We start from the raw sequence: 25,940 nt of genomic DNA on the forward strand, positions 1-25,940 counted from the left end.
CCGAATGTCATAATATTTCTGAATCTGAGCTTTGTATTGTTTAATCACTAATTTCGTGCCTTGTCTTAAAGTTATTATTCTTGTGTATGATGCAGTATTAGTTTCTCCGTGCTTCTGACTCTTCTGTTTCACACAAGCAAAACAAGTGTTAGTTCATTTAAGTGGTTACTGTGGCGTTGCAACAAGGTATAAACCAAGACTTTATATATATCTATGTGTATATATGTATATACAGAACCACCAAGAGACGCCCGTCAGATTGATACAGTTGGGTTTCTTTCATAAAAATGCATTGGAAAAAGAAATACACCCCATTTCATTCACAATATGGCCCCTGCGGTCGGCTGGGCCACAATGGATTTTAAACAGTGCCTAGTTATGCCAGCATTTACCTTTCTCCCATAAAGAAATTCCTCATTCAGTAACCGTGTTACTCATCCAATTTTAAAGTCATTCATTGAATAGCCCACTCTAATATCTTTCCGCCGACATAAAGAAACTGACTGTGTGATGAAATATGTAGATGCAGTGGTTTTCAAATACATTTACCCCAAAAACTAAATATTTTTTTAAAGGCCATAACCCCAACATTTATACCGTAATTTAGTTTACCAGACAGGTAAATAATGAGTTCTAACATCATAATCCCTGCATCTATACCGTAATTGAATTTGCCAGACAGGTAAGTTATGATTTCTAACATAAAAACACACAAGAAAATCACTATAAGAACCCCACCTCCTCTCCCATCGGGGTATGTATTACCATTTGCCACCCAACAGACTATATTTCCAGTGCCATATTAAATTTTGTCTATTGTCTGTTCTGTAAAGGCTATCGCATATGAATGGGAGAGAGAGAGAGAGAGAGAGAGAGAGAGAGAGAGAGAGCAACATAAATAGGTGAAATACCCGTATTCTCATAAAAACACCTGTTTGTGTGAATACCAGTTCCAGTGCCATACATCGTTGTATATGGTGTCAACCTTTGTGTCAATTGTCAGTCATAAAAAAACACTAAAGTGCCTCCATCGTTGTGTGTGTGTGTGTGTGTGTGGTGAGTGTGTGGGTTTGTGGTGAGAGAGAGAGAGAGAGAGAGAGAGAGAGAGAGACCATGCACACTTTCACTGATATGAAGAGAAAGAAGTGTGGATGAAAGATATATATATATATATATATGTGTGTGTGTGTGTGTGTGTGTGTGTGTGTGTGTTTAACTGGTAAACACATGTCAAAAAGAAGTAGGAACTGGAAAATATGCTCTTGATCTTCCTGTACAGTGAGTCTACATATTTTGAAAATTGAACAAGATCAATGCTCAATTTCTGGCAAGGATGGAAGAGTGAGTATTACTATGATGGGTTTTGTTTATATATTGTACAACAATTGGATTTATTTACACCTTGTACATAGAGTTAGCAGCTTGACAACCGTGGAGTTTACAGCTAATAAACCTGTAACAATGAATCGGTGTTGGGGAGGAGGGGTATGTGTTGAGTGTGCGTCTGCACGTGCGCCTGTGTGCGCGTGTTTGTGTGTTCGCGGTTGTGCAAGTATATCTGCGTGTGTATGCGTGCGCAGCCATGTGTTGGTGTGTGCATGCATGCGTACGTTTATATCTGCGTGTGTGTGCACGCACGCCCATGTGCATGCATGTATATGTGCGTTTCTGTGCCTATGCATGTTTGTATGTGTGAGCGAGCGTGCATAAAATACAGCATTACATAAGTTTAATATTCACACACACGCTCGCACACCTACGAAAAACACACAACTAGTAGGCGATTCCAGGAAATTCCTGTCACTGCTTTTTTGTAATTTCGCGAAATTCCTTAAAAATCCAGCGATTTTCATACTGAATCAGTATAAACATGAAATCACGAAAATGGTCAGGGATTTCATCTCTGGTTACACTCGTTTAATGATACGTCCTTATCCCGGTCAATTCAATCACCACAGCCACAAAACTCATGCATCTTCTTTTCGTCATGGAATCCAAGACCTTAGGAGCAAAGGCTGAAATATCTTGTACTGAGTTATCTCCAGTTTTGTCATGCCTGTTTTCAGTTCTACAAGTTTACAACGTACATAACAGTTTGGCCTATTTAACCCGTTGCGATGTTCAACAACAGTGAATATTATATGTCGTCCACTTGTGCATTTGATGCCTTATATTTCACACGGCCAGCAGTCAAGATAATGATTACATTGTTTATGATACAAGAAGAAGAAGAAAGGAGTAGACAGAGGAGTGGAATGGAGTTATCAGGATCTGAATGGATACCGCGTCTATCTCAGGCTGTCAAGGCATGGAAGGGAACGAATTTGAAAGTATGGATTCTGTTGGGGGGGGGGGGGGGGTTGTTTTTGTTTGTTTGTTTTGTTTTGTTTTTAATGAAAAAGTTTCTGTTTTCTTTTTTCTTTTAAGGAAGCTAGAAAAGTGTGACAGACTGTAGGTAAAAGAGGGTGTGAATTCTCTTAAGACGATTGTACATTACTGTTTGGAGATTTGGCGGGTGTGGCTTGGAGACGAGAGACATGTTGACTTTGCTGAAGAATAAACAAAGGTGTGAAGATCTGCTTGAGGATTACAGACTGAGGTGTTGGAGACTGCCATCGCCTGTCATGTGCCTGCGTGCGTGCGTGCGTGCGTGTGTGAAGAGGAGGGTTGGACAGGAGATTGTGCGTGTACACCAGCTGATGACAGAGATGGTGTCTATATTTTGAATTGACGAGAGGCACAGCAGATAATGCGTCTGCTGCTTCTGTCAAGAACTGAAAGGTTGGAAAAGGACAGAACAGATGATGTGACAAAAAACTTAAAGCCTTCAGCCTTACTCAGGGATTTGTGCAACATTAATAGTCAGGGCAGTCACGACTGACTGGCCAATCCAAAGCATGATTGCACAGTGTGATGGATCTGGGATGGCTGAGGAGAAAGGAGAAAGAGGAACACATGACGCCTGTGACAAGCTGTATGCCCAAATGAACATTCTTGTCACCCAGTTATAGAAACTGACCTGAAAAGTTGAATGCCCCAGTGAAAATGAAATTGGCGTTACCCAGTTATGACTGATCTAAATCAATGTTCTCTTTTATCGCTTGAGTTGGGTGATGGCCAAGGACAGTTCAGTGTTCAAAGTGAAAAATGTCACCCAGTTAACTGACCTATTACATCACTGCATTTTGTTGGTGTCCCTGTTTGCATATGCATTATCCCCCCCCCCTCCCCCGTCTCCACCAAATTGTCAAAACAGGTGGAGTAAGATAGGAAAAAAAGACAAAGCAGAAAAAGAGCAGAGTAAGACTGCGCACAGGAATCTAGACCTCTGTTGAATGAATATCTGGCAGCTTTGTCGCTTTCAGTATACACAACTCATACAACTTGGTGGAGAAGCAGTACTTGTACTACAACGTTCATTGAACGTCTTTTCACAAATGTTATGATTCATTAGGTTTTTTTTTCTTCTTTTTTGCCACAGACACCATAAAATTTCTATATCTTCACACCTGTATTCACTAGTTTCATCTTATACTTATTTCTTTCTATCTAAAGGGCATCATTCTCTATTTCTGGACACTGAAATTCTGATTCCAGGTTTGTCGTGTAAACAGTACAAGCCTCTAAATCTTAGCTCAAAACATCAAAAAATATCTCAAATTAAACGACTGAGGTTTTACCCTCTTATGTACTTCAGCAGCCCAATCCAAAATCCAATGGTATAATCCCATGCACACTCAGAAAACATCAATCGGGGGTTAAGCAAAATCAGTATTAATTCTGACAGTTTCAGTTTATAATTTGGCACCATCTTACTTTCTGCAGTTAAAATTTAAGCTGATTGTATTGACACAACAAAAGCGGGGTGGTATGTTACCTTTCGATTCTCTCAGTTTACATTACAGCACTGTCTGTGTCATGTTCAACCGAAATACAGGCCTAACGAAAAAAAACAATAAAATACATAATTTAAAATACAGGCGAATAGTATCAAGCACTTTCTCTCTGGAATTCTCTTCCTCTGGATCTCCATCACTTACCAATGCTGCCCTCTTTCAAAACAAATTTGAAAACCCACCTGTTCAAACAGGTCTTTGGGTGTGATGAAGCATAGCTAACTGTCTGCATTCTTCCTCCTTTTACCCATCCTACTTTACCTTCTACTGAAATCATCATGTAGTGTTTGTGTGTCTGTGGGTGGGTGTTTATGTGTGCACGAGCGCGTGCGCGCACGCGTGTGCTAGCATGCGTGTGTGTAGGGTATTTTTGTAGTGTGTGTGTGTGTGTGTGTGTGCGTGTGTGTGTGTGTGTGTGTGTTCATATCTGCAATTTGTAGTAGTGTGTGTGATTGTTCATATCTGGAATTTGTAGTACTGTCTTGGTGCAGAAGTATGTTATTATTCATTATTGTAGATGCTGTGTTTCATGTAAGGCACTTAGAACCCATTATATAGGGAGTTTGCGCTGTGTAAGTACTATCAATTATTATTGTTATCATTATTATTAATAATAATAAAGATGCCACACAATTTTGACTTGCTCTCTGAATGTTTCTTACAATTTCAAATGCACCTAGTCACACACACACATCAATGATTGAGACACATGTTTTGGGGGACAACCATTATCACGTGTGGATAACAAAAACGTATGACACTGGAATTAGTATAGAATACATTTTGTGTTTTGCAAAAATGTAGGAATTTTGTCAATTTATGCAAGACAATGCTCACAACATCAATAACACACACACACACACACACACACTGACACACACACACAATTTTTTTTTTTTTTCACACACACACACACACAAAGACACAAACATTGTAAAACATGCATGTTAAAAGTTACTGAAATTCATTCCTGTCCAAAACATATCTTGAGATTAATCTTTGGCTTGCAAGGTCTATTGAAGGATAAATGCATTCTTTCCAACCATTCCAATGGGCCACTGTCTGATATCATGAAACATAATCTGCAAACATCCACTGGCCTGTGTCAGAGATACCCCACAGAGAACAGCACGCAGTTTGCTGAACAACTTGAGCAGCCAAAACGTCGTTAAACTGCACCTTTCAAGCTCAGTTCTACCATCAGCATGCAGTGGTCTGAGAGGAGAGAGTTCTACAGGTAAGGTGAATATCACTCAGACCAAACATACTGTAATGAACCAACCATTTAACATAGTCATCAAACCATTCCCTGAGAGAAGAGGGAGAAAAAGGCGGAAAGGGGTGGGGAAGGGTGATGTGAGGAAAATATATTAAGTGAGGGGTCAGAGAAGCTGCAAAAAGATAATGGCGATTGCAATCATTTTTATCAACAATGAAAAAATATAATGAAGATGGCATCCAATAACTCATGGCAAGACTACTGTAGAAGTCTGCCATCCATGATAATTACATAAACATTAACCCATTCAGCCCTGGGGGAGTTTACGCAGTAATGCAGAAAATATTCTGTTTTCTTCCAAATCATACATCTGGAAATAATGTAGAAGTTAGTTCCCTTTCTTTGCAGTTTGTGCATCTGAAGGAACATGAAATCCATTTTAATGAGCTGAGCAATGCTCAATCTCAGGGCTCACTGAGTTAAATATTTTAATATTCTTTGCATATGCACCAGCTTGAATAACAGCTTAATTATGAAACGATAATATAAAACTAGTGAGTGAAAAAAACTGTGTATGTGTGTATTGGGAGGAAGTGGGTGGGGACTATGTTTTTCAACACATATTTCTTGCAAAAGGAAATGTACAAAACAAAAGGACAAATTACATGTAACCTATCTGACATACAACAACCCTGTTGTCAGGTCTTGACGACCTGGAGTGGTAGGCAGTAAATAATAAAATTAAAGGCTGGCTCCCACCAACAATCACAACAACAAAATAAACACTTGTGACGAAGAACTTTCACCACATTCGCCAGCTACAGACACAAAATGACACAATATAACACTAAATAGCAATTTAACCTTTTATTTCCCTTAATACAACACGTGCACAGCCCACTTAATCACACACTCAACACTCAGCCTTCTCGTTCGCTTCCGACGTAATGGTAACTTCAGCACACTCCACACTAAACCCACAATCTTTCCACGCAATCCTGCGAGCAACAATCTCAATGCCTGGTCGATAACCTCTCGACCACCACATACATAGGTCACCAATCAAAGAACATTCACAATCCAGCATGCAAAGGTTATAGTACAACGAGAGCAAAAGACATTCTTAGGGTCTCTTATGATCGGTACGAATCATCCCCTGGAGTTCCCGACAACCTCAAGGCACCTTCAGGCCTAGTTATTTAACACAGTACTTACGAAGAACTCTCTGACGTCACGAACTCCTCATTGTGCACTACACCACACATGCTGGAATCTCACGTCTCTGTTATGACTTGACACACGCACTGCACAAACAATGCCCCCACATCTTCAGCAGCAACAAATCGACACGTCGCGCTGACGGCCACCACCTTTTCCCTCCTCTCGTCGAAGAGCACGCTTGTGCTGGGACACTTCACCACGAGCGTTCCGGGCTCCTGCCTCGTCGACCTCGGGGTGAAGTCCGAAGTCCGCCTCCTCCGGCAACCGCAGCTCCCCCACACGTGGATAACCAACGTTCCGCTCTCCCTCTGTCCGAGAACCTACACTCAGCTTCCCCTACCACACGTCGGACCACTCACACAGGGAGAATGTACAGGGGTGGGATAGATCTAGACGGTAAAACAAAATATGGTTAGGCAAATCCAGCCAGAAGAAAAGGTTATGGGGCTATGTACAGGAACGGAGATGCACAATGGGAATTTCACGTATCCAACGTCCTCCGACGCCCGCTGGCCACGCTTTCCCAGGACAACGAACACAAAAGGGAACTGGCTCACACCCCGTACTTCACAGTCACTGGTGACAAAGGAATAACACCGTTCTTCGCCGCACAGCAACGTTGTACTAAGCTTAGTAACGCAAAATGTAGCTCACCCACAGCAATGCTAGTACCCCAGTCCCAAAACAAACAACACAATCCTTCGGCACACTTCTAACAAGTGCTTCAGGCACAAGGAAAACAAGGAATAGTCCATCACCTCTGGACTGAAGTCCCTAGCACACAGTACCACCATGCACTAAGTCACATCCAAAACACATGGAGCAAAAAAAACGCCTGCCTTCCGCAGGGAGCACACACATAGGTGTCTCTCTCGACTACCCCAACGTAGAACTCTCTGATTGGTTAAAATATACTACAGCTGATTGGTTAAAATACACTACAGCTGATTGGATGACCGTTCATCCACCTTACATTCTGATTGGTTAAAATACACTACAGCTGATTGGTTATATACAAGTCTATTTACAGATCTAGACTCTTGCACTCGCTGACTAACTTGGCAACAACCACACTACATTTGGCGCTTAGCGCTGTCTCAGTCCTGACACCTGTTCTCATACAAACAAATCTGAACACATTCCTCAATTTACCAATGCATGTATAAATAAAATCACAAATATTGAAGATTTGCATATATCATAACTAATACAAGGAATGCTTGTTAATACAATGTATTAACTCTTTCATCCTTGCAGCATTGTTTTCGGTTTACACGAATCTTACCCTTCATTTCTGAAGCCCGAAAAAGCATGCAGCAGAGAATTCCCCGTTCCTATGGCACAGAAAATTTGTTCTTGCAATAAGTTATGAAATTCGCGCAAATCACTCATTTATCCGTGACAGGGTCAGTGATGGGCAGTGTTTATGAGTGGAATGGATGACAAACACCCCGCTCTCCTGGGTCATGGGAAAGTGGTTGCTGCTACATTCTTGTCAATAATAATAATATTGATGTATATTCATATAGCGCCCTTTCTCTCTAAGAGCTCAGGGCGCTGTGTATGAAAGAAAATATAACAAATTACATAAATTATCCACCACTCTTTCTCAAAACCCCTTTTGACCCCAAAACTCACCTACCTGTTTTATACCCAAGTGTCACCAGAGATGTCACCCTATAGTGTCAACAGGGTCACAGACAACTTCTCACATCAGCTGTGTATACAACAGTATATGACAATCTTAATGCACTGTGATGAACCGCAATGTCGTAAGTTGTTAGAATGAAGTACGACATTCAGGAATGAAGGGAACATACATATCATAGGAATCTTGGAACAAGGGGAAGTGATGGTTCATAGAAAATTAGAACAGAGTTAATGAACACAAACAATAGGAAGCATTCGAACTGAGCAATGAGACAGACATGGATTACAAAAAGAAACATCTCTGTTTATCTCCACACCCCACCACACCCCTTGCTATTTACATCCAAACCATTCCACTTCAGAACTGACAGTCTGAGTACTGATATATACGCATATGAATGGCACCAATGGGTTGGGTGGGGGTAAATGACAGTCATGTACACTGTATAGATTTTCCCCTCACCACCCCTCCATCCAGTGCCCTGTTCCTCCTCTCCCTGCTCCTTTCGCCCCCACCTCCCTGCTCTCTCTCCCTATCCATCACTGTCCAGCATCATAACCATTCAGACTGACCTGTCGATCTTCTTGTTTGTTTTATCCATCACTGTCCAACATCATAACCATTCAGACTGACCTGTCCATCTTGTTGTTTGTTTGTTACAGGTGAAAAGATGAATAAGCTGTGCATTTGTATTCTGTCATGTTGTCATTTGAATCATAATTATTTTACTGGAAGAAAGCAACCTATATGAGCTAATTGTCATTGTCATTGTCAAAGATAAGTCGGGTCACTTCTACCTATGTGTCCATCTCTGGCTGCGACATACCTTTCTCCCAGTCATTGAGAAACCTTGGCATCTACATGGATGAAACACTGCATATGGATGCACATGTCAAACACTTGTGCCACACTGTGTTCTGTCAGCTACGTAGATTAGGCAAAATTCGCTCTTTCCTTTCCACTGCTGCTGCCAACAAATCTGCTGTTTCTTTCATACAATCTAGATCAGACAACTGCAACTCTCTTCTCGCTAGTCTCCATGATAACAAACTTACACTTCAAAGCATTCAGAATCATGCAGCCCGACTCATACTCAGTAACCACAGTCATGAAAGTGCAACATCACTACTCAGAACACTTCACTGGCTTTCTGTTAAAGCAAGAATTCAATACAAAGTAGCTTGTCTCTGCTTTCAGTGTCTATCACGATATGCCACCGTATCTTTCAGATCTTCTCTAGCTTCCTTCTTGGTCGCTGCACTCATTTCACACCTCTCTGTGACAGTTCCTTGATCTTCCTTGAGACCTTTAGCAAAAAATCTTAGCAAAAAGTCTCATTCCTGACTAAACTGCAGCAAATAATACAGCTTAAACAGCACACCAAAAAAAAATCAAACGTTCAGCATCTCTCAGCATTTTTACAACAAAAGAATACTTACCGGTATATTTTTCTGGTTTGAAATGTCTGCTTCATGCTTTAGAACTGTGTTTATACTGGAATGTCACAAACTAACTTTGACACACGAACCTTAGGTCTGGTGTGTATTGCCATACTGAAAATCTTAACGGACACACACCAGCCTATAATCTATCAGTTCTTTTTGAGTTGCAAGAAGTGGTCAACAGCAAAAAAAATAATTACATGTAAAGGAAAGAGTCTTCTCTTGAAATGAACTTGCTATATCACTGACCAGAAACCATTCTTAATAAAATGAACATTTAACAATCTTTTATAAATAACATTATTCTTCCATGATAATTTATGTCACAAGAAAAATGACAAAATCATTCTCCATAAAAGTCTGTATGAGACTTTTGCAAGCAAAGACATTTAATATAGCAGCAAACAGAATAAAAAAAAATGAACAGCACTCTTTAGGAATACCTAATAATTCCTGGCAGCAAATTTTCAAAAGTCAGACTTTCTTCTGAATAGTATGCCATAAAAATGATTTTCTTAAAAAGAAAAAAACACAAATTCAATCTCCAACCAAACAAGTGGTTTGTAACTTGTTGTTTTCCAACAGACAACCAAGACCGAATTTACATACCCGTCTCTCCCCTTCCACAAAGCACCTGCTTGCTCTGTGATGTTGTCTCTCCAGCTGTTGGAGCCAAAGTGACCCAGAGCACTAAGAAGATGCCCAAGGTACTATTTTCATCCTTCCTCAACACACTGTAGTACCCTCAGCTTCAGTCCTAACAATACTATTATTTACAAAATAATAAACAAAATTTTCTGAAACTCTAACCGAAAGCAAAAAAAAAAAAAAAAAAAAAAAAAAAATCTTACCAACTGGGCCAAGTTTGGCTGGTATACATAAATAAAGAAAGATATTCCTACACTTCTAATGGCGGGAAAATTAACAAAGGACGCTTACAAGCCCTCATTATTAGTTCTAGACATTCAAAGACATCATTCAACTTGGGTCCCCGATAGCTCTGAGGTATAAGCTAAGTGGTCAAGGGAGATAACCTAGCCCTTCCACTAGTTCAGCACAGTCGGTAACGGATATTCCTGCTGCATATGACAGGCCAATTTATTGTCCTCTCACAGTACAATCCATGACAGCATCTAAGTTTATATTTTCCACATAATATACAAATGTACATCAATCACACGCTGGGACCAGTTCCTAATTCATAAGTGTTTTCTGCTGTACTGATTTTTTTCATTTCCTTTTTCCCCATTTGTTTTGATACTGTGTGCTGTCTATTATTTGCTGAAAATATTTCTGTTCTTTAAACTAAGCAATAACTGAATTTGAAAAAAAAAAAAATTAAGAATACCCAAACAAATAGGCTAACCATCACAAAGCATGCTGTTTTAACCAACAAATCTTTCTGGTAAAAGTTATGTTATGTCTACACATTGAGAATCACAAAGCATGCTGCTTTAACCAACAAATCTTTCTGGTAAAAGTTATGTAATATCTACACATTGAGTGTATAACACAAGACCCTGTTTACGCCTCAAGTCTTTTCTTTGTTCAATAGTTTGGATGATTGAGATCTGCAAAAAAAAGAAAAAAAATTCCACAGCACATTCAGTTTGATGTCCCATTATATGGCAAAATTTTGCTGCTCCTGACAATTGTATGGCTTAATATAACTTCCATATGAAACAGAATAAACTACTAGTTCAACCAAAAATGAGAATGATGGCTACTCCTCAATGAGTCACTTTGTCTACACAAGTGAGTCAAAGCCTCACCCATACTTACTGGAACAGATCCAATCAAACTGCTAGCATTTTGTTGAATAATACTTTAATAGGATACTTGATTATTTACAATTGAAAAAAAATAAAAGAAGAAGCAAAAAAAAAAAAAAAAAAAAAAGGAAAAAACCTTGAAGGTAAATTGTCTAAAGGTTCACTGCCAAAGAAAGGCTGTTTTCATCTGTCATGGAAGGTGAACTGTGCAGGACAGTCGGGAAGGTTCAAGGTCATGTATTTGACCCCCATGGGAGGGTGATGCCATTCCAAACGGAAACTCTGGAGAAGGCGTGTGGTCAGCACAGCCATGTCTTGTTCTGCAAAACGCCGACCTGTCAACACAGCACCACAGGGACGTCATCCTTCTGATAGCTGTTATCCAGCATAGGCTTCAAAACACTGCACTGTACCTGTTGTGTCCTGCTGTGCTGTACTCCATTACAGGCAATGTGCTGCATTATACTGTGCTGTATATGGCGGTGTTCATCTTACACAGAAAACCTGTTGCTTCTAGGGCAGAAAAAAAGTAAAAAACTACTATTATCAAATCTTCTCTTCTATGAATAGACTATATAAAAACTGTAAAAAAATAAAAATAAAAATAAATAAATAAATAAATTCATTGGATATCATCCCATGCACTGTAGATGAGGTAAACTCATTATGTCATGTTTCAGTTTCAGTTTCTCAAGAAAGCGTCACTGCCTTTGGACAAATCTATGTATGAGACCAGCAACATAACCTAACGTGCTTAGTCAGGCCTGATAGTGCACCTGTCAGAATGGATTTCATCTACATCATTTTGCTAGAAGTCAATATCTATGTTGCAGTGGGTTCATTTTTAGTGCACTAAGTGCATGCTGCACACAGGACTTCGGTTTATCTTCCTATCCACATGACTAGATGCTCACTTTGATTTTCCAGTCAAATTTGGGACAAAAGTTGAGACCTGGATTCAAACCCAGCGCCTCATGGACGCTGTACTGGAAAATAAGCATAGAGGAAGGTGGCAAAATGGATAAGATGCTCATCAGCCAATACAGTGTATGTGGGGGTGTGGGTCTGAATCCCATTCTCACCCTTTCTCCCAAGTTTGACTGTTAAATCAAACTGATCGAGTGTATAGTTATTTGAATGAAATGATAAACCCAATTCCCTTGCTCAGCACACACTTGGCTCACTGGAAAAGAACCCATGACAACAAAAGTGTTGTCTTCTGGCAAAATTCTAAAGAAGAAATCCACTCTGATAGACACACCACTATACATGCCTGCACTCAAGGCCTGATTTGCTAAAACTGCTGTCAGACATCTGCCAAGCAGATAAGGAGTAGTGTATTTGGACTGGTCTGAATGCAGTGACACATCCTTCAGAAATTAAAACTGGAAACTGAAACTAACCATTCTGCCACCTTCCTCCTTGTAAATAATGATCATTCCAAACTGACGTGGAAAATGCTGTCCTCGGGGAAGGGAGTTAACCACTTGTTAAGAACTGGAAGTATGACCATGCTCGTCAGCGTCCACACCTACCCAGCATCCCTCAAACTGACCAACTCATCAGGAAAATGCAGTCATAGGAGGCAGAGCACACAAAAGTGAGCAGGCTTCCTCCATTTTTGCACTGGGAACCTATCCAATTCTCCATGTTTAGCCTAAGAAGAATATAGTGTCCAGTTCACTAATTCTTCACAAGTATATCAGTTTGAATGTGAACATACAAACACGACACCTTAACTCATCTTAAATGGCATTGTCTGTCTATTGATGACAGCCTTCACAGCTGAAAACATCTGGACACACATGGAGAATAAATACACACACTGTTCATCATAGGGAAAATCAACACTGGTCTGCTAACCCACCTGGCTGAATTTCCATGAGTCAGTTTCACGTTTCAAGGGTCATTGCTCCTTCATTTAAAACTAGGATTCACCACCTAATGTGTGTGTGTATGTGTGTGTGTGCGCGCACACGCGTGCGCACACACACTCATATGAAAACTGCTGAATAAACAAACCTTTCTGTGGTAAAAAGTGTAAGGAGCCAATGCATCCAGTATCTTTGGATTTTTGGCAGATCATTTTCAAAGACAGAACATCAATGGTGCAAATCAAAATGAACCCTGCATTTTCATGCATGCACACACCCCAACATTGTTTGCTGTGGCTGGCTAACATATGGTCTTCGCTGCTGGTTGCCAGGTTTGGGTGTAAAAGCTAAAACCTCGTTTGTACAACAGGCAATAATGAGAAATACTAACTGGAAACTTGACTGTGCAATAGGCAAAAAGGAGAAAGATGTCTTTACACCTGATGATTGAAAAATGATCCATACAACTAACAAGAGAGGCAAGGCCTTCAAGACTCACTTGTGATACGCTTAAAAAAAAAAAAAATCTAATCGATAAAATGTGTTCTGTATTTGTTATTATAAAGCTTGCGTTTAAAAAAAAAAATAAAAAAAAAAAGTCCAAACCAGATTCAAACCCCACGTGTTCAGGTGAGAAGAAACTGCCTTATCCATTACACTATCGTGGCTCCTTAACTGACGTTCTAAAATTTAACATTTGAACATACTTTTTTAAAGGGCGATAAATCAATTGCGGTATTTGCAGTGAGAACGCTGTTTAAATCATATTATTCTGGTGTATCTTGGGCATTCAAAAAATCTTTAAGGGCAATTAAAAATTCTTTTTAATGGCTATCGCGGCAATCACACTGCAACATTTAGCCGTTTTCACTAGATCTCGATAGATGTACAAGTTTAGTTACACCCGCTGGGAATGTAGTACGACACGGTCGATTCAATTTCTCTTTTATGTTCATTCTAGTTTTATAGTTTTAAAGTTGATATGAAAATTTAGTATTTTGTTAAACTAATAACATGTAGAGCCAAGTACAAGTACTTCTAAACGTCGTAAGAAGTGAAAAGGACTTCATTTTGAGAAAAGTCAAGACTGGAAATTTTTTCGTTTCATCGTGATCAATTCAAGGGTATTAACTCGCATGGTTTACAATTTTTAACTGTGAATTCCGACTGATTCTGTGGATATTTTTATGGCAGTTTGGGGCATAATCCAGTAAGTGATGAGGCGTTCACAAGTCTTTCTCTGAATAAATATTCAACGGTCTCCTTCTCCAACTTTCCATCAAATGTTATCGTGTATTGTCCATTGAATATAGGATTGAACGGGTAGGTCAACAACTTGCAACAAAATGGCGTCGTTCGCATTCGCAAAGAATATGAGCACGCGCTTTGAATGTGTATAAATATGTGTACGCAACTGATTTTTGCCCATGACCTTCAGGGCTCAGCCAACAGATCTGTAAAGTCCACTCGTCGTATTGATTTTAGTATTTTCCGAAAAAGACCACTTGGGCGAATGAACATAGTGAAAGCCCTGTAGACTGAGAGTAAAACACACAAGCTTTTTATGTATTGAGTATAATTTCAAATTGTAATGTTTAAGATGAGAAAGATCAGTTTAAAGCAAAGTAAGTCCCCTAGCATTAATTACAGTGTAATTTCCCTTTTTTACTATTTGCACCAAAACATTTGCAAAATAAATAAAACTTCCATGCTTAGCAACAAAAAATGTTTGAACAAAAAATGATAATGATGACTGCTCTTGTTGTTGTGTCAGAATATCAGATCAAAGTGCCAAGTTTAGAGAATACAAAAAATATAAATATAACAGTAAATGCAGTTTGCATATAATTTGGCCTCATTTTTTATTTTTTTTGTGCCCATCCCAGAGGCGCAATATTGTTTTAAACAAGATGACTGGAAATAACTGAATTTTTCCTATTTTTATGCCTAATTTGGTGTCAACTGACAAAGTATTTGAGAAAATGTCAATGTTAAAGTTTACCATGGACACACACACACACACACACACATACACACACACACACACAACCGAACACCGGGTTAAAACATAGACTCACTTTGTTTACACAATTGAGTCAAAAATGAGGAGAAACACATCAGAACACCTGGTCATTCAGCTATACACATAAGGAGAGGTAAATCAGAACACCTGGGCATTCACCTATAGACATGATGAGAAACAGATTAGAACACCTGGACACTCATCTACACATATGAGGAGAAACATGTAAGAACACCTGGACACTCACCTATACACATGAGGAGAAACACGTAAGAACACCTGGACACTCATCTACACATATGATGAGAAACACATCAGAACACCTGGACACTCATCTACACATATGATGAGAAACACATCAGAACACCTGGACACTCACCTATACACATGAGGAGAAACACATCAGAACACCTGGACACTCACCTATACACATGAGGAGAAACACATCAGAACACCTGGACACTCACCTATACACATGAGAAGGAACACATCAAAACACCTGGACACTCACCTATACACATGAGGAGAAACACATCAGAACACCTGGACACTCACCTATACACATGAGGAGAAACACATCAGAACACCTGGACACTCACCTATACACATGAGGAGAAACACATCAGAACACCTGGACACTCACCTATACACATGAGAAGGAACACATCAAAACACCTGGACACTCACCTATACACATGAGGAGAAACACATCAGAACACCTGAACACTCACCTATACACATGAGGAGAAACACATCAGAACACCTGGACACTCACCTATACACATGAGGAGAAACATGTAAGAACACCTGGACACTCACCTATACACATGAGAAGGAACACATCAAAACACCTGGGCACTCACCTATACACATGAGGAGAAACACATCAGAACACCTGGACACACATCTGTACACATGATGAGGAACACATCAGAACACCTGGACACTCACCTATACACATGAGGAGAAACACATCAAAACACCTGGACACACATCTGTACACATGAGGAGAAACACATCAGAACACCTGGACACTCACCTATACACATGATGAAGAACACATCAGAACACCTGGACACTCACCTATACACATGAGGAGAAACACATCAGAACACCTGGACACACATCTGTACACATGAGGAGAAACACATCAGAACACCTGGACACTCACCTATACACATGATGAAGAACACATCAGAACACCTGGACACTCACCTATACACATGAGGAGAAACACATCAGAACACCTGGACACACATCTGTACACATGAGGAGAAACACATCAGAACACCTGGACACACATCTGTACACATGATGAGGAACACATCAGAACACCTGGACACTCACCTATACACATGAGGAGAAACACATCAGAACACCTGGACACACATCTGTACACATGATGAGGAACACATCAGAACACCTGGACACACATCTGTACACATGATGAGGAACACATCAAAACACCTGGACACACATCTGTACACATGATGAGGAACACATCAGAACACCTGGACACTCACCTATACACATGATGAGGAACACATCAGAACACCTGGACACACATCTCTGGTGGTGGTGGTGTGTGTCCATCGAGATTGATGATGACCATCGTTGTCATCCAGCTGGGGGATGGGGAGAGGGTGGTGGTGGGGTGGGGGGATGCTCATGAATCTATCTGTGAATGCGCAGATGGCTGAATAGTCCAATCTGCGCACGAAATGTTCGCTGACAGTTGGGGGAGACAAAGACAGGCATATCATTGTCAGGGAGCTTGTTTGCCCGTGACTTTCTGGCCTGCCTCTTCTGAACAGCTGCAGCAGTCCTATTGGCCTCGCACAACTTGGCGCCTTTGTGCACAGCAGCGTGCCATTTGTCACGGTCCACTGCAGATTCCTCCCAGGAGTCAGGAGTCAAACGCTTTCAGAGAGACTTTCAGAGTATCTATGAAGCGCTTCTTCTGACCTCCGTGTGATCTCGCCATAGAGAAGCCTTTTGGGCAGCCAATGGTCTGGCATGCGCGCCACGTGTCCAGCCCAGTGAAGCTGGGACTGCATCAGGATGGTGAAGATGCTGGGAAGGGTGGCTTTTGCAAGCACCTCCGTGTCTGGGGTCCTGTCTTGCCACTTGATGTTCAGTAGCTTCCTGAGGCATGTTGTGTGGAAGTGGTTCAGCTTCTTGGCGTGTCGTTGGTACACTGTCCAAGTTTCGCAGGCATACAGTAGTGTGGGGAGAACTACTGCTCTGTAGACCTTTAGCTTGGTCTCAAGACCAATGCCTCTTCCGTTCCAGACATTTGCATAGAGTCTGCCAAAGGTTGCGCTTGCTCTTGCAATCCTGACGTTCACTTCATCGTCAATGGTTGCATTCCGTGACAGTGTACTGCCAAGGTATGTGAACCACTCCACCGCACTGAGTCTCTGACCGTTGACTGTGATGTTGGGCTCAACGTGGGGTTTCCCTGGGGCTGGCTGATGGAGAACTTCAGTTTTCCTCGTGCTGATGGTAAGGCCGAAGTTCCTGCTGGCAATGGCAAACTTGTCAACGCTGAGTTGTATGTCAGCTTCAGATCCAGCGTGGAGGGCACAATCATCAGCAAACAAAAAGTCTCTGTTGATGTCTGTCATGACCTTCGTTTTTGCTTGAAGCCTTCTGAGGTTAAACAGCTTGCCATCTGTTTGGTACTTTAGCCGATTCCAACATCGCCATCTCTGAAGGCATCAGTAAGCATTGCACAGAACATGAGGCTGAACAGTGTTGGCGCCAGGACACAGCCTTGCTTGACACCATTTGTGACAGGAAAAGGAGCAGATGTTTCGCCATTGTCCTGGACTTAAGCCTGCATGCCTTCATGGAATTGGCTGACCAAGGAAATAAATTTCCGAGGGCATCTGTACTTGGCCATGATTTTCCACAGTCCCTCTCTACTCACGGTGTTGAAGGCCTTAGTGAGGTTGACATAGGTGGAGAACAGATCAGCATTTTGCTCCTGACATTTCTCTTGCAGCTGCCTTGCAGCAAACACCATGTCAGTGGTTTCGTGTTCTTTCTGGAATCCACATTGGCTCTCAGGCAAATGACCTTGGTCAAGGTGTGCTGTGAGGCGGTTTAGTAGGATCCTGGCAAGTATCTTGCCTGCGATGGAGAGAAAGGAAATGCCCCGATGGTTATCACAGGCTTGCCGGTTCCCCTTTCGCTTGTACAAGTGAATGATAGATGCATCTTTGAAATCCTGGGGGATCGTCTCTTCTTTCCACATGAGTGAGTACAGCTGATGGAGCTTCTCAGTCAGCACAGTGCCTCCATCCTTGTAGACCTCTGCTGGTATGGAGTCTGAGCCAGGTACTTTGCCAATGGATAGCAGACGGATTGCTTTCTGGGTCTCAAGAAGCGTTGGCGGATCGTCCAGTGCTTCATTGATGGGGACTTGTGGGAGACGGTCTATGGCTTCATCATTTATGGAGGAAGGGCAATTTAGGACACTGCTGAAGTGCTCAGCCCAGCGTTCGAGAATTTTCTCCTTCTCGGTGATCAAGGCATTCCCATCTGCACTGAGGAGGGGGGATGATCCTGAGGATGTGGGGCCGTAGATTTCTTTTAAGGCATCATAGAACCTCTTTATATCGTGCCTGTCAGCATATTCCTGGATCTCATCAGCTTTGTCACTCAGCCACATATCCTGCATCTGATGTAACTTTTGCTGAACAGTCCTGCGGATGGCATTGTATGCATCCTTTTTTGATGTGGACTTTGGGTTGCTCAGGTAGGCTTGATGCAGACGGCGTTTCTCATCCAGAAGCTGCTTGATTTCATCACAGTTTTCATCAAACCAGTCTTTGTGCTTTCTGGTCATGGGTCCCAGGGTCTCTGAAGCTGTACTATAGATAAGCTCACGCAGGGTCCTCCAGTCAGACTCCACATTCTGGTTGTCCAGAGAGGCGGATTCCAGATGATCTTCCAGCAGCTCCACAAAGGTCTGTTTCATGGTGATGTTTTTTTAGCCGTTTTGGAGCCTTCTGGCCTTGGGGGTGTCTCTTGGGTTGGATTCGAATATTCAGCTTCGAGACTACAAGGCGATGGTCTGTCCAACACTCGGCGCCGCACATGGTCTTTGTCACACGTACATCTTGCCTATCCCTTTTTCTGACGATGACGTAATCGATGAGATGCCAATGCTTTGAGCGAGGGTGCATCTATGACGTCCTGTTACGGGTAGGGAGGCAGAAAACTGTGTTGGTTATCAGCAGTCCGTGCTCTGCACAGGTCTGAAGCAAAAGCAATCCATTTGGGTTGCAGTGGCCCACGCCGTGCTTTCCAATCACTCCATCCCAGGAGATGTAGTCAGAGTCAACTCTAGCATTGAAGTCCCCAAGAATGATGAGCTTGTCTGCTTTCGGGATAGCAGCAATGACAGAGTGAAGGTCCTCGTAGAACTTCGCCTTCACTTCATCCGGGTTGGTCATGGTTGGGGCATAGGCACTGACAATGGTGAGGTGCTTCTGGCCAGATGCCAGTGGGAGTTTCATGGTCATAAGCCTATCGTTGACTCCCTTTGGGATTCCAGCTAGCTTGCTGACAAGTGCTGTTTTTACTGCAAAACCAACGCCAGCCTCACGTCGTTCTTCACTTCCTCGTCCACTCCAGAACAAGGTGTAACCAGATCCCCGTTCATTGAGCTCGCCTTCGCCTGCAAGCCGAGTCTCACTCAAGGCTGCGATGTCGATGTTGTATCTGGCGAGTTCGGATGCAACTAGTGCCGTTCTCCTTTGGGGTCTGTCCACGTTATCTCTGTCCAGGAGAGTCCTTATGTTCCAAGCACCAATGGTGAGAGGAACGATCCTTGTTTTTTTCTTTTCTTTCTCTTTGTTTCAACCGCTGATGTAGGGTCCCCGCCAGCCGCGGTATGCTGGCCAGGATGATATGGAGCAGGCAATTTTTAGGGCACCTTTTCTAGCCCCTTCCTCATGCCAGGGAGGTGAGCAGTGCATTCCTAAAGAGGGCTGCTCAGACGCTCAGATGGCTGCCGAGCTCCATCGCTGCTCCTGTCGATGAAGAACGACCCTATGGTCTGAGCCACCTGCGTGCAGGTCTGCGGCTGCGACTGCCAGTGTACCCACACCTGTCGTTTCGTCGCTCGCCTGTCGCCACAGGACTTGGGGGTGATGAAAGGATGAAGGATGAAAGGTCATTAAGGATGACTGATGACTTGCGTGATGAGTTTGTTAAGAGGAGTTACGCAACATCGACCTCACTCTCTCGTCTGGGTTCACCAATTTCCAGTGGCAAGACTAAGTCGAGACGACTGGAAGATGAGCACGGATGCAGTGGATGACCAAGATATCCTTTCGGTGTCTCATCTTGCTCTCTGCACTCCACAGTGTGTTGCTGTAACCGCCTTCCTCTCCGTTGAACCGATAGGTTTCTTCCGCAGATTCTGCGGGATCCAGACTTCACATGCATATGTAGACACACCCCGGGGGCCAACTGCGTGTGGCATGCACACAGCACGGTGGAGCTAGATGGCCGTCAGTGGCTCTCCTGAGCTGCGCCCTTTTATGGATCTCATTTTTAATTCCATAAGGGTGTCTAGCCACCCGCCTCACCAGTCCCGCAAGGGAGCGGTGGGAGTGCCGGTTTAGTCGCTGGCACCCCGACCCTGAACAGGTTGTACTGGATTACAGGTTACCAGTAGCACATCTGTACACATGAGGAGAAAAACATCAGAACACCTGGACACACATCTGTACACATGAGGAGAAACACATCAGAACACCTGGACACACACCTGTACACATGATGAGAAACACATCAGAACACCTGGACACACATCTGTACACATGATGAGGAACACATCAAAACACCTGGACACTCACCTATACACATGAGGAGAAACACATCAGAACACCTGGACACTCACCTATACACATGAGAAGGAACACATCAAAACACCTGGACACTCACCTATACACATGAGGAGAAACACATCAGAACACCTGGACACTCACCTATACACATGAGGAGAAACACATCAGAACACCTGGACACACATCTGTACACAGGATGAGGAAAACATCAAAACACCTGGACACTCACCTATACACATGAGGAGAAACACATCAGAACACCTGGACACACATCTGTACACATGATGAGGAACACATCAAAACACCTGGACACTCACCTATACACATGAGGAGAAACACATCAGAACACCTGGACACACATCTGTACACATGAGGAGAAACACATCAGAACACCTGGACACTCACCAATACACATGAGGAGAAACACATCAGAACACCTGAGACACAGGTATGAGGAGAAACACATCAGAACACCTGGACACTCACCTATACACATGCGAGGCCCAAAACTAAAAGGCTGCACAATGATGGGGTCCACTTTGTGCTCCCATTTCTCCTGCAGCCATCTCTCTGGCATGAAGACATCATGGTCAGTGAAGATGTGTGGTTCACGGTACAGTACAAAGTTGTTCATTTTCACAATTGTCTGGAAACACAGTTTGGGTTTGTGAAGTGACCGTGTAAGGTGCATAAAATAACCTTTTTGCAATGCAATGTCATAATTACAAGACAGGCAAAGCCTGTATGTATGACTCATGTGATCCCATCAGACTTTGCCATAGAAAAAAAAACATATATATATATATATGCATATATATAATTTTTCATTTCATGAAACCACAATATTATTTGGGGAATGTAATGGCAATGTAATGATTTCAGAATGGTATTCATATTGTAATTGGACGGGTGCAATAGCCGAGTGGTTAAAGAGTTGGACTTTCAATCTGACGGACCCAGGTTCAAAGCTCGGTAACAGCGCCTGGTGGGTAAAGGGTGGAGATTTTTTCAATCTCCCAGGTCAACATATGTGCAGATCTGCTAGTGCATGAGTATACGCAAGCAGAAGATAAATACGCATGTTAAAGATCCTGTAATCCATGTCAGCATTCTGTGGGTTATGGAAACAAGAACATACCCAACATGCACACACCCAAAAACAGAGTATGGCTGCCTACATGGCAGGGTAAAAAAGATCATACACTTAAAAGCTCACTCGTGTACACACAAGTAAATGTGGGAGTTGCAGCCCACAAACGAACGAACAAGAAGATATCATAATTGATGGAATAAATTGTGGAATTATAAATGGATTAGAAGATATCATGTCTACATCTAAAGATGAAAAATGTCATATTGTATACTCTACATGAACTGAACTTTTTTCAGGTAGTGATTTTAGAATTCATCATTAATATTAATACTACTACTATTATCATCATTATTGTGAGCATTTACACCTGATCTTGAAAATAAGCCCTAGACATTTACAAATAGAACACACATGTAAATATCAGAAAGGAAAAATTGAATGCAAGATACCACACATTTTCAAAAATTATTCATCCCCCCCACCTCCCCCTGCTCCTCCCCCACTCCCCCCCCCCCCAACCCTCCCACATGCACCCACACCCACAATACACACAAGCACACATGCACGCACACACACAGGTCATAGCACACAATCATAAATAGTACACAATCAAAAATACAGTCAACAAATTCTGAAACTATCAAAACAGTGCATGCATGGGTGAGTATGCACAAGTTTTTGTATTGATATGCACTTGTATGTATCCTAATTTCTACTGTACCTGTGTTTGTGTATGATTTTCGATTTATGTTCGTACCTTGTTATGTACTATCCCCCCCAATATTCCTTGTGACACCGGTACACTTGGTAATAAAGACATATTCTATTCTATTTGATGCTATTCACTCACTCACTAATAATCATTTCAGTTCATACTGGAAAGGGATGAGCTGACGAGAATTATTCAGGACGGGGAAAAGTGGGTCTTCAGACTGGATTTGAAAGATTGCACGAAAGATGAGTGACGGAGAGGCTGAGGAAGATGATTCCAAAGAAAGGGGACTTGGTATGAAAAACTACGTTGGCCATACGCTTTGGATCGAGCAGGAGGGATCCCAAGCATATGGTTGTGAGAGGAAGAGCGGCATTGGCATGTGGGTATGTAAGGATGAATGAGATCAGAAAGATACTGTGGACCAGAAGCCTCAATGGACTTGAAACAAAGAGAGATGACTTTGTAAATAATTCTTTCTTGTACTGGGGGCCAGTGTAAAGCATGTAGGAGAGGAGAGATGTGATCAAATTTAGAGGAACGAAAGACAAGACTAGCAACATAGTTCCGGACTTTCTTTCACAGATGGTTTCTGTGGGCGTGTCTTTTGTTGTTCCAAGGATCAGCCTCATAGCTTCATTTTGAACCCTTTCTAATTTTAGGAGGTTGCTTTGAGATGGTGTTGTTAGCCCAAGTCCGTAGTCGATCACACTGAGGACGAGTGATTGGTATAGCAGGAAGAGGTGGCGTTGTTCAATACCTTTGGTTGCCATTGCTTTTAAGACTGAAAGGCCCTTTTTGCATTTGAGAACAGTATTTTCCGTATGTTTTCTGAAGGTCAGCATCCTGTTGAAGTGTATTCCTAGGTAATGTAGAAAGAACAGAAAGCAGCAAATAACAGAACAGACACATAGAGTAACACAGCCTAGTCAACAAGCAGAGGAAAACATGTTGCATCCAATCCAGTTTTCCGAAGATGAGATCACTACTCGGAAAACTATCCGCGGTTAGCAAAGACAAAATGGAGGACTTTCACTTCATGACAGATGTGGCTTATCAGATGTGTGCGCCTCATATGAGTTCTTTTTTTTCTTTAAATTCAAGGGGTGCACCTTATGCACTACCACGCCTTGTAGGCCGAAAATTATGGTAATGCACACAACACACACACACACACACACACACACACAATTCTCAACAACATTGATCATTTCCACAAGTTTCTAAGTTTGATCTTTCTCCAACCACAGCTAACACTTACACCAGCAGGAATGTGGTACCCCCCAAGCACCAAGTCTTTATTGGTGTAACGTGTGTTTTCATTGATCACTGGCATCATCCTGGGACAAAACAACCATAAGAACATTCATGACTGGATCCTTAGATGTTAAGCTGAAGATTGCATCAAAGTCACCTTTTTAACCATGAATTAATAGTATTGTGTGTAGTCACTTGGTAATGATCGATCATAAACAACAAAACCTTCATCACTGTATGGCGGAAGAGGAAGGTTTGTTTCTGACCTGGCTGACTGCAGCCATCTCCTCCAGCAGCACAGGCTCCACCAGCACTCCTCCAGCAGACATGGTTCTGGACTGTCTTCTTGATCCAAGTATGGCTGTCTTCTTCTCATCCTCCGGGCACAATGGCTGAATGGTTAAAGCGCTGGACTTTCAATCTCCATGTCTGCCTTGGTCTACCCACTTTTCTCTAACCCAGACAGTTCCACTCAAGTGCTTGTCTGGTGATGTTATTTGGAAGTTTGCACAGGGTTTGGCCAATCCAGCTCCATTTTCTTTTCCCTATTTCCTTGCTGATGGAAATCTGGTGGGTACTTTCCCACAGGTTGTCATTGGATACTGTTCCTGTACAGTGTGCTACTGTTTAACAATAACCTCAACAGGCAAATAATCTCAAATATTTCATCAGTAGTTGGTTGGTTGTGTTCACTTCCAAAAGCTGGGACCCTGGTGGAATGCCCTGAGGATTTGTAGATACACAAACTCTCACACAAAATGGTAGTAGCTTGATGTAAACTTCATGGCCAAGAACTAAATGCAATGCAATCTCAGCAATGTGCAGGTCAAGTGCATGAATCCAGATCTACACATGGACATGAGTGATAGTCAGGAAAAATGTTACACAAGTTACACACATTTATATTTTTGAGTGCCAGATAATTTTGCAAAATAGTGCTCTCCCACTGCCTGAGAATTTTGAGGATTCAGGGGCAATAAATAAAATAAATTCTAGTACAAACATTATGGAAGATACTGAAAGAACATTGTTGTGAAGGAAAATAAATGTAGATTCTGTTCCTGGGCTTTTTTCCCAATCAGTTTGATTGTAGATAACTGTTCAAGCACTCAAAGTGAAGAAAATAATTTTTGTGCAAAAAAAAGTCTATTTTCACACCTCCACATAATGGCATCCATAAAGAAAACAAACAAAATACAGCTGGAAATAGCATTCATATTGTCATACTTTGAAGAAATTAAAACTGGCTACAAGTTTATAAAAACAAATCACACCTTGTGTAGACATCTAAGTGAATGACTGTTCCAACAGTGACCAACGTGCGAACAGTCAACATAAAAAGTCAATCATGTTCTCAGAAACTGAGCACGCAAGCTTTTGACAGCCATGAGCTTTCCCAAGTTAGAGGGTACAGTTATTTGATGACACCCACTCCCTCCATGTTGCACCTGGGCTGATAAAAGTGTCTGCTGTGCATCCAGCTTGCCTCCTCTTCAAACAAGTCAACCATCTGATTCAGTGATAAAAAGCGTTTAAAACAATAAACACTGGTGTCCAACTGCCATGCCCACTTCCCCACCCTCTGGCTGACATTTGACCTATCGTCTTACATCACTCCTCCTCCTCTCCTCCCCCTTTTCCAATGCTCACTGCACATATTCTGTCAGTCACAGCCACTTGCTCAAAAATGCTGTATGATTGGATAAACGGACTGAAATGCCATCACTGTCATTGTCAATCACTTTCGTATTCAAACCAATCATCAGACAAGAGAGACCATTCTCCATCGCTATAGCTGTCCATAATCATAAGCACAGCTTTCAAAATTGTGTAAATCTGCTGATTGGGACCACTTCCTTTACTGGACAAAATTTTCAACGCCTTTCTATTGCATGTAACCCCCTTTCCACATGCAT

The 25,940-nt window shown here is 42.0% G+C and overlaps 1 protein-coding gene across 4 annotated transcripts in view; it reads right to left on the reverse strand.

The window, feature by feature from the left end:
- Positions 1 to 4,810: 4,810 nt before the first annotated feature.
- LOC143297439 (putative cytochrome P450 CYP44) overlaps positions 4,811 to 25,940 on the reverse strand; it is a 59,061-nt gene continuing 37,931 nt past the window's right edge. For 3 of the 4 annotated variants that reach the window (XM_076609806.1, XM_076609803.1, XM_076609804.1), the window contains 3 exons: positions 24,029 to 24,107; positions 21,449 to 21,608; positions 4,811 to 11,536 (listed from right to left, as the gene is read on the reverse strand). In XM_076609806.1, coding sequence (XP_076465921.1) covers positions 11,385 to 11,536; positions 21,449 to 21,608; positions 24,029 to 24,107 — 391 coding nt within the window. In that variant the 3' untranslated portion in view covers positions 4,811 to 11,384. The remainder of the gene's footprint in view (positions 11,537 to 21,448; positions 21,609 to 24,028; positions 24,108 to 25,940) is intronic. The other variant, XR_013057273.1, reaches the window with a different exon arrangement.

Source organism: Babylonia areolata, chromosome 22 (genome assembly GCF_041734735.1).
Source record: "Babylonia areolata isolate BAREFJ2019XMU chromosome 22, ASM4173473v1, whole genome shotgun sequence".
Taxonomy (NCBI): domain Eukaryota; kingdom Metazoa; phylum Mollusca; class Gastropoda; order Neogastropoda; family Buccinidae; genus Babylonia; species Babylonia areolata.